Source organism: Ambystoma mexicanum, chromosome 11 (assembly GCF_040938575.1).
Source record: "Ambystoma mexicanum isolate Mex_15411 chromosome 11, UKY_AmexF1_1, whole genome shotgun sequence".
NCBI classification, from domain to species: domain Eukaryota; kingdom Metazoa; phylum Chordata; class Amphibia; order Caudata; family Ambystomatidae; genus Ambystoma; species Ambystoma mexicanum.
The window spans coordinates 968,723,751-968,734,161 of record NC_090934.1 but is presented as its reverse complement, the minus strand read 5'-3'; the positions used below and the strand labels follow the sequence as shown (position 1 = coordinate 968,734,161).

Below are 10,411 nucleotides of genomic sequence, written 5' to 3'. Positions count from 1 at the left end.
GCTCAGAGATGGCATCGAAGCCTTCACCAATAGTGGTGCCTTTACCGAGCAGTCAGAGATGATCTACCACTGTCCTGACTCTATCCTTCCACAGTGTCATCACTACATGGAGAAGAACCTGAACCTGCTCGCTCTTCTTATCTCAGTGAAGGAACACTGCATCCAAAGTAAGACATGGTGCAGTAAGGAAGAGGCGATTCTTTTTTTGTAACTGTTTATTGGTTTTGACATCAGCATAAACAATTATCAAACAATACTCATGCATTTCATTGGGCGTTGTCCACTTCTTCACTAACGTTTGATCTGGTTATATATTGTGACAAAACAATAACCCCCATTTAGTTTGAGAGGTACACTGCACAGCAAACCAACACATATCATGTGTGGTACAAATCACTATCACAATACGATCTAACCGTTACTAGGGAGCCATTAGACCAAGTGAGTGCAGCATTGCATCCAAACAACTATCCCACATGCAGTGCAGCATCTCAGCCTCACTCACTTTTCTCTTCTCTCTCAGCTCTGGCCCTTTCAATCATGTTGCTGGCCCATGCATCTGCTCACAAGGCGCTGGAGTGATTGCACTACTGTGCTATTTCTCGCTTTGCCGACACCGCACCTAGCAGTGCAAATGTCAGGAGTTTGCTGTTTTCCTTGAGAGGAGCTAATCATTCGTTGATAGAGGCTATTGATGTGCCAATATTCATGCTCTTTCCCCAGAACTCCTGTACAATTGGGCAGTCGCGCCACATATGCGTAAACAAGGCTGGGCTCCTCTACACCCTGAGCCGCTCTCAGTTGCAGCAGGGTGAATTTTCTTCAATACCGCTGATGCGACATTAGCATGTCGCAGACTCTTAAAATGAATTTTTATCCCATGTTGCGAAAGACCAGTTTAGTATGCAACCCTAGATTTCGCGCCTAGAAAAACTTGTGTACAGGCGCGTTATAAATGACGTGTCATGTCATATCAAACAGGCTCTGGGCCAGTGGAATTCAACAATGTTTATGCTGAGCCCTCCTTGAGGAAAGATATTGTTACTGAGCGCCCCTTTGAGTACAAATATTGTTGCAAGTCCCCCCAGATGCCATATCTGCATATGGACATCCTTCGGGCCCCCATAGGGGGGGCAGCCCCAGAGTTTGAAGACCTCTGCAGTCTAGAGCATTAATTATCTTCAAACATGCCTCCTACATCAGTCACCCGCTTGCCACTCACAAAGTGAGTTGCCTTCACTTTTAAGGCTGCTCAGGCTTTGAACAGCCAAGTAGCCGTGCCCCTCCTTCTATTAAAGAACCAATAGCATTGTCCGCCGATTGTACAATGGGTTCCTATGGGAGCGTGCCACTTTGTTCTGCTAATAGCTGTAACCCTAGCATACAATAACACATTCATCTTATCTAGATCCAGCTCCACACAGAAGGTTGATAACTCCTCGACCCGCCTGTTTAACTGACTCCACACGTACTGCTCGCAAGCCACTCTACCCAAGAGGTAGGGTGGGTATGTACAGCCTGTTTTTTTTTTTCAATTTTAACAATACAACAATACATTAAAAACATCAAGGTAATACAATAATAAACTATATACAAGGTTACAAATCACTGAACACAAATTCCACCCCACCCCCCAATCTTAGAATTCACATCCGAACATATTCAATTGTCATTTTCAGTATATTGAAAGAAATCTCCCCCATATCTTATTAAATAGCATTTTCTTGTCTTGTCTTTTGTATAAAAACTTAATTTCTGCCATACCCCATAAATGGCTTGGGCATGCATCTGGAAGGGTTCGTGTAGGGGGCGACTGAAGAGATGTGTCGGGGATGTGGGCACTACAATGAGCGTAGTGATGAAGTCTCTATTTTCAGTGGCAAACCATGGGGTCACACACTGTAGCAATGGGTCACATGCTGAAGCAGCAAAATATGCCTCAAACTCCAGCGTGCCCACTGCCACTTGCTCATAGGATAGTTTCACCCTCTCAGGTGTCACTCTATGGACCTCATTTTTCCACAACAGGTGCCTCAAAAATGTGTTCAAGCGTTAAAAAAACACAATACTATGGCCTTAGGAACACTCTGGAATAAGTACAATGTCCAAACCAACAGAATCATCGTAGACAAAGAGACAAAACCCGTCAGTGACATAGGAAATTTGAGCTAAAAAGTAACCCACTTCTAAAAGATGTTTAACAGACATGTTACATTACCCTCATAAAACTCTTTCCAATTTGCACTTCCTTGGTTTCCTAAATATCAAACTAGGATCCTAGTGAGTGTGGGAGGGAGTTTTCCTAATGGAGGAATGGCGGTACCCGGAATCACATGCCTTAGAGATGTACCCCAGTTTATTTGCCAGCCAGTTGCCGTGGGCCGGAAAGTGGCAAGCTCCTCAATCTATTCCTCGCGCCTATGCAGGAGAATACAGGGCCACGGACAAGCTAGAACAGCTTGTCTGCAATCTGATATGAAAAAAGCCAGGAACTGCAAACCTGTTTTTCATTAAACATGCCATTGGCTCTATTATTAATGCAAAAAAAAAGGAGACACTGGGCAGCCCTGCCTGGTAACTCTGTCCATCTGCAATCTGTGGGGCATCATCCCGGTAGGTTCGATTTTAGGGATCCGTGTATATTATTGCAATGTGACAGCTCTGCTGTACTGCGGACCAAATCCAAACCTCTGCAGGACCTTGAGCAAGTGCGCCGAATCAGTGCAGTTCCACACCATGTGGGAATCCAAACTCGATATTGCCTACTCTCGCTGATCCGGCTGCATTCCCTCCAGTACCAGGAATAGCCCTCGTGTATTTGGCATGTTGTTTCTCTTAGGCACACACCTGGACTGGTCTAACAGTTTAGTAATGCCTTGTGAGGTTTTCGCTGTCTGAATCTTGCTCACTATTTGTTTCTTCACATTGATCATTGGAAGCCCGTGGTGCAAACCACAGCTCGGTAGATCTTTGCGCGGTTTGGATAACACCTCTATGTACGCCTCCGTTTACATTTCAGGAAGAATGCCTCTCTAATGCCTCATTGTAGAGTACCAGTAATCTACTATACAATTCTATAGGGAGGCATTCTTCACCTGGCCTTTTCCCCTACCTAAATGTTTGACAGCCCAGAGAATTTCAGCCACTTGTAATCGAGAATCTAGTTAACTCTACATCTACAAGGTCAAGTGGCAGTAGCCCTGCTCCATTCAGCAGGTTCTCCATCTGCTCTGGATCTGTTATAATTTGTTGGGGGTATAGGTCTATATAAAATCTTTGAAATGTATGGTTTATGTCCTTTTGATCCAAAACTAGTTCATCTAGCTCATGGTTTACTTCCAATCATTGTTCCACACCCCTTTCCCCTATTTACCCGCTAGCCAGCATTCTCCCATCCCTGTCCATTGCATTGTGCTGCCTTGAAATACAGGTCATGCAAGCATGCTTACCCAGACCCTCACAGACCTCATGAAGTTCATCCCATTTTCACAGTAACTTCCCTGTAAAGTCTATGTTCCTATGTCACCATCCTCTTCATGTCCTCAAGGTCTTTTTTGAACTGGTTGAAATCCGCATCTGGTACTTTGCTCACCCTGCAGCGGGCTGCAATGCATTTACCTCTTATTGTGACATTACACGCTTCCCAGATTGTTGCAATGTCATCAATAGATTCAGCATTAATACTGTAAACAATCTGTTATTTCCAGTGTAATATGCTTTTGATCTGTTAGTGCATTTACCTGGAGAAACCCCATTGGTGTGGGGGGTCTATCTAACGTCGAGTTGAAGACTATGCACAGTGAAGTGTGATATGACATCAATCTGCCCAGATAATCTGCAGTGTTGGCCGAGGGCACCCATGAACTTTACTTTTACAGATGTGTGCCGGATGGAATAAAAGAAGAGCCCTGTGCCCGGTGAGCTTAGAGTGCCTCTGAAGGTATGGTCCAGGGAAGCCTGTATACCTTGCAGACATTTGGGCCAAGGAATGGCCTAGCCCTTTTGGCTTTAGGGATCCCTCTCGTGACTGCATACCGCATTAGAATCTGTGCCTGCATGCAGCACGAGCGGCAAGTTAATGTGGGCCGTCATGGGCTGTGTCGCAAACCTGTTGCGGTGGATTCCAGTGGCCAGGAGCATCCTTTTAACATCCCTGGGATAGTCAAGAAAGCCCTACATGCCCAGAGCACAGATATCTTAGTCACAGGTGTAGACCCTTTATTGCTATGTGCACCCATAGACTTGCCTCTGAACATCTTCCTGTGCATCCACCACTTGACTGTGCAAGGTGGGGAGGCAGGTCCTTCTCACTAAAGGAGAATGCCTCCTAGAATAAACTTCTGTGAGCTCGGTGAAATATTGATACCAATCTTTAACTCCACAATTATTATAAAAGTATCATGATACAACCTAGATGTTTTTTATATTGTAGGGTGCCCCATCGAATGCATATCTTTACCTCCTTACAAGTGCATGCTTGGTACAACATAAAAGAATGTGCAGCGTAGAGGGTCATGCATTGGTGTTCCCTTGGTGTGCAAGCTGCTTGCCTGCTCGAGTCAGAAAGAGAAATCCGTTATTGAATCTGGGGACTTATAATAAGTCAATGGTAGTCCAAGGCCCTTCTGATCCATGATCCTGCTGGCCAGAGGATTCCATCTCAGGTGAGGGGTTTGCTAAGTATCCAAATGCATAGCAGCATCTACTCTATGGCAGTCGCAGCTTCTTACTGTGAGGGTGAACGCTTCACTGTGTCGGAAGCTTAAAATGAGTGCTATTTACGAGAGTTATTTTAGCTTATAGTACATACACTTGGGGGTCCATTTCCGAACCCCGGAGTGGTAAAACGTGTACAAAAACATGCATACAAGGTGTATTTATGCATGTTATCACACATGTTTTACTACTCTGAGGAATGACGCAGTTGTTTTTGGCAAGTGGAGTTGGGGCGCACAATGAAATGTAGGTTTCCGCCTGCCCCACCTGCTCCACCTGCCTCTCGTGACTGCATACGGATCACACATGTTTTACTACTCTGAGGAATGACGCAGTTGTTTTTGGCAAGTGGAGTTGGGGCGCACAATGAAATGTAGGTTTCCGCCTGCCCCACCTGCTCCACCTGCCTCTCGTGACTGCATACGGATCACACATGTTTTACTACTCTGAGGAATGACGCAGTTGTTTTTGGCAAGTGGAGTTGGGGCGCACAATGAAATGTAGGTTTCCGCCTGCCCCACCTGCCCCACCTGCTCCACCTGCCCCACCTGCCAAAAGTAATGCATTAAAGGCCGCATCTGATTTGGAGAGTGTTGTGCTGGGAAAACTTAGTTCGGGATGATAGATTTGGGGGACTGTACTAAGCTGGGGCAGTGGTGGACTGGCCTACAGGGAATTCTGGAGCTTTACCGGTGGGCCCCTGCGCCATTTGCCATTTTTTCTGTGGGTACTCTGGTTTTTTGCATCTCTCACCCTCTCTTCCAACTACTCCATCCTCTTCTTCCCATCTCTCCCCATCCCCACCTCCCTTTGAAGCAAAGAAATTGTTATAAAGCTTTCAGTATGCCATTCCTCACGCGTGTTTTATGTCAGGTTTTTATTATAATTAACTACTTGTTACTCCGTATATAGGGACATATAGGGACATATATATACATATATATATATATGAGTACACCCCACGCCCTACTTGGAGAGGATGGGCCTGCTCACTACCTATGCTTGCACGTTGTAATATCGAGCCACTTTGAAGGACATTTCCAGGGCCCCTTTGGGATCCCAGTCCACCCCTGGGCTGGGGTCTGCAGTTTAAGGAGGAGGGGCAGGACACGCAGGGGTCTTGGTGGAAGATGATTCGGGGTGTAGTACCCTAATTTGTTCTGCATAGGTCAATGGCTCCAAACAGCCTATTTCTGACTAGTAATGAGATTTCAAAATAAAATATGCAATTGACAGTTTTTTTAACAATATTAATGAATGGTTGAAACTCAATTCATAGACTATACCTGTTAAGAAAGAATATTTTATATTTTACAATCCTTCTCGAATTCTGATCAAGTCTCACAAATAGAATTTTTTACCACTGAGAAGTTCTGCTTTTACATATTATTAATGTATTTTCAAATTGTTATTTTTTCATGGTTTCACTTTTAAATGGGTGAACTGAATTATGATCTGGAGCATGATACAAACGCAGACAAGTAGATGGTCTACTTTTAATTCTTGAAGCATTGAAACAAATGCTATTAGAGTTCACTTTGGAAATTCTATTGTTCCAGAAACTTCTTTTACTTCTGCCCTTCATCCATTTCATGACTGAGTGCTGCCAAAACATAGTCATAGAGAGAACTCTGCTTTAAAACACATTTCATTTTCAGCTTGCAATTGACATTCATTTTTTTTTCTAACGGTAAATATGTTTCAGGTGACACAATGTTTGAATTATATCGAGAGATAGGCGTTTGATGCTTCGAGCTTGATTTCTCAAGATCACTTTTCACTGAACAGGGATCAAAATCTGAAGCTTCGTGTCTTTTTCCTTTCTTGTTAGTATTCAATATCCACCTTTTGAGCTCGTATCCTCCTCCTGAAGTTCTTGAATTGAGCTGGTGCTGAACTGTGATAATCTAAAGTAAAACAAGAAACCAGCACGATTTAGTGTATTTACAGATATTAGACTTGTGAGAACATAATGACACTTACAGTTGATAAACACCTGTTTATCAGTAGAATCCTTGTTGAGACTGCCATAGTGTTATCTTGACTTGACTGCAAGCAAACTCAATATGCAAAAATCGATATTTTCGGAAGAGTTTGGTAAACTCAATATGAATGAAAATTATTAAAAAAAATAATTTCCACTAATGTATGAGTTCATCGTTTAGGTTACAGGGAGAAGCTAAAAAATAGTATGAAGCACTTACAAAGATTTCAGATTTGTCTGCGTTTTTGCAAAGTTGTCTGAACCAATCTATTCCAATATCTTTAAAGAATTGAATCTAAGAGATGGGATCGCGAACTATAATTTACTGACTTGATCCACCAAAGATGTACCTTTTCATTTGCAATATTCATCAAATTGTTTTCAGAATCAAGCCTATCTAGAGAAATAAGCAGTTTATTCACAATTCATAACTTAACGCCAATTATCATGTATTTTACCAGTGGGGAAAAGAAGGAAAAGATAAATAAGAGACATGCATGAGCGTTATTAGTGTAAAGAAATAGCTGGATTACTTACTAGTACTCATTATTTATTTATTTATTTGTATACAGTATTAAAACTTTTACAAATATCAGTTATCAATCAACAATAATATCACAAACAAAACACTTAAATACAAATTCAATTAATTAATCATATGGTAACATTGAAAATTGCAAATTGCAATTACATACCTAATGCCTAATGCACATTGTCAAGCTTTACGGACTATACCAATCCCATAATACATCACATCCCTCAGATACACCTGCATATTGTCTGCACTACAATTTAAAATCTCATTTCATTCATATACTCACTTCAATGATTCCTAATTCATTAGTATCTCATTATATAATTCCAGTAATCTTAATATAATACATGATATTTGTAATAACAATAAAATAAACATTATAAGCCTATAAAACTATAAAATTTTAAAAGCTTTAAGAGTCCAACTTACATAAATATGAATTAGCCTCGCATTTGAAAGAAGGGGCTATATAGTGTCCCCTCTCCCGGTCTACCAACTGCTTAACCAGAATGGGAAATACTTGGCAATTTATTCAAAATGATTTTCCACATGCAGAATAGAGCAAAATGTACCTTTTGATTTTCTCATTATTACTCCACAGCTTTCTCTTTTGTCCCATTATTTTTGGACCCGCCTCTTCTGACAAGCACCCAGTTTTTCAGAACCATTCTCCAGACCATCTCCTTCGCAGAAGTCAGAAAGAACTCCTGCCTCTGTTACTATTCTATGTACCCAAGCTATACCTTTCAAAGCCAAGACCCTACCTGGGAAAGAGGAAATTATTCAAGTCCAGGAATGAGTAAGACAGCAGCAGAGTAATGAAGATTACCAGTAAGTCATTCAGCCAATATCTCTACATTTACTTCCTTTGCCCTTTACATAGTGAAGAGAGTACAGAGACAAGCGATATGCCTCGGATTTAAGGCCATCTGAGGCAGCAACACAACCATCTCTGAAAACATTCAGTTGGGAAGCACTGATTTATTGAATAACCGAATTACAAGACTACAGCAAAATTCAGAACCACGAAACCAAAGGACATCCTGCCTCACTCTGAAACCTCCAACTAATAGAGAGTGATAAAGGTTGAAACACAAGCCCGAATGGATGTCCTACAATTGTATGACAAAGAGGGATACTGAGTGTCCACCCAGAACTTGACCAAACCCCTGGCAGAATGCCTCTATATGCTCCTCAGTGATCCCAAAATTCACAAAAAGCTTTTAGCAATGACAGACTGTATTCTATTTAAGCTGATTTTCTTCAGCTTCCGGTCGGGAAGGGAGTGGAAGGAAAAAGAAGGCAAAACAATTTCATGATTGTTATGGATGATGAAAGTACATTGGAAATAAAGTTTTAAACGGGGGCTCTGCAGAGCTAAAAGAAGATTGGGTGTCTCAATAAAGAGGCTAAAGCCCAATGAACTAATCTAATAAGAGAGAACCCCTTGAGGAGATGACTCACAAAGATTTGTACTATGGGGAGAATACCCAAGAGAAAGTGGAATTGCTTTGTTCTCTCCAACAATAGTCTGAAAGGTGGCTGTGACTAGCTGCATATTACATCCCTCCCCTCTTGGTAAATTTGAAGCATCTGAACAGGCTTGCAATCCCAACAATGGATGTTCTGTAAACACTAAGAGTGAAAAGAAACACACTATTGGTGATAGGCTTTCATAACGGAAGAACAAGAAGAGGCCTGAATCGTGACAGCTGATTTCACAGACTGGCCCAGTCCTTGGAGGACTACCCTCTCAACGTCCATGTCGACAAAAATGTTTTAAGGGTTGAAAAAAGGTAACACAAGTTTGGAGAGGACTCAAGGAGGTTGGAAATACCTAGACAGGCTTATCTTCATGTGACTGTATAGCGAAAACCAAGATATCCACTGCTAGAAAAAGACAATCAGAATTACAGAAGACCTTTCCCATCTCACCTTGGACAGAAACGTGGATATTTGGGAGAATGTGAATAACCTGCAGCAGTCATAGAGAATCATTGCAGCAGTGCCAAACATTCTGGGGGGAGGGGAGGGGGTGGACGCTACGTCTTGGAGAAGGGAAACATTTTATTCTGCCTATGTGCCTTTGAATCAAACAGGTCCCTCATGTGGAAAGGAGCTCTTCTATGTCCAGAAACTCCCTTGGAAAATAAGATTGCATTCAGCTTGTTTAGGTAGGCCTTTTGTTACCATATTGTTAGTTCTGACCATTGATAGAGTGAAACACTGCTGCCAACTCCTTACAATGTATAGAATTATGACTTTTCCTGGTCCACTTGTTGTGCAAGGACTGATACTCCAAAGTGGCTCAACAACTAAAGCTGCTTGTATCTGTCATCATAACCCGAGAAGGAGGAGCTAAAAGAACAACCCCATTTAACAAGTTCATTGGGTTTAGCTAGCTACCACAGTAATCCTCCCCAGATTTTAAAGAACACAGTGATTAGTTTCTCTAACGGATGCAAAGTGGGTCACCACAATCTGAGCAGGTATACCCAATAGTTGGCCCATGTGCAGTCATTGCCAGAGAACCATGAAGATGGATGTGACCTAATAGAAAAAACTGGAGCTCAAAAGATGCAAGCCCTGACCCTGCCATATGCCCCGGGCTCTATGTAATCACAGCAGGCATGGGTTGAACAGAACCCAGCAACTGGGATGCACAGCCCTTTGGGATCCCACCGACCATGCCAGCACAAGCATCAGTGAAGACGTAGTACAAGAATCCTTTACCCCAAGGAACGGTTACTCATTATATAGAAGCATGTGTATTCGGGGGGAATCCTTTTTCTCTCCCCGGTGCTAATATGTACCAGGAGTAGGAAAGCCCACAGGGGTCTCTGATGTGTCCAGCCCTGTCCATAATGACCGATATGGAAGAGGAACCCTGGATACGTGTGCAGGTAGGTGATTTCTCATTTATGGACGACACATGGACTACAAAATATTGCATTAACGAAGGTGAATTCCCCTTGTCAGGCAAAACAGTGGATACAGAGGGATTCTCTGGGGCTATCCTATCAGTTCCTTATATTGAAGATCTTCGTATTAAGGTAGGTACTCAAAATGTATCAGCCCCTTTGTTGTGTTGTACGGATACCCCAGTGAATCCCTTGGGCAGAGATCTCCTCAGTCGACTCCAGATGTCAATTGCTTTCACAGAGGATGGTATAGTT

At 42.4% G+C, this 10,411-nt stretch overlaps 1 protein-coding gene across 2 annotated transcripts in view; it reads right to left on the bottom strand.

Annotated features, from left to right (window-relative positions):
- Positions 1-236: 236 nt before the first annotated feature.
- The window catches only part of LOC138503974 (spexin prohormone 2-like), a 133,261-nt gene continuing 123,086 nt past the window's right edge, over positions 237-10,411 (bottom strand). For both annotated transcript variants that reach the window (XR_011279745.1, XM_069624119.1), the window contains one exon: positions 237-6,623. Coding sequence is in view for 1 of the 2 variants with exons in the window: in XM_069624119.1 (XP_069480220.1) it covers positions 6,544-6,623 (80 nt within the window). In the remaining variant the exon portion in view is untranslated. The remainder of the gene's footprint in view (positions 6,624-10,411) is intronic.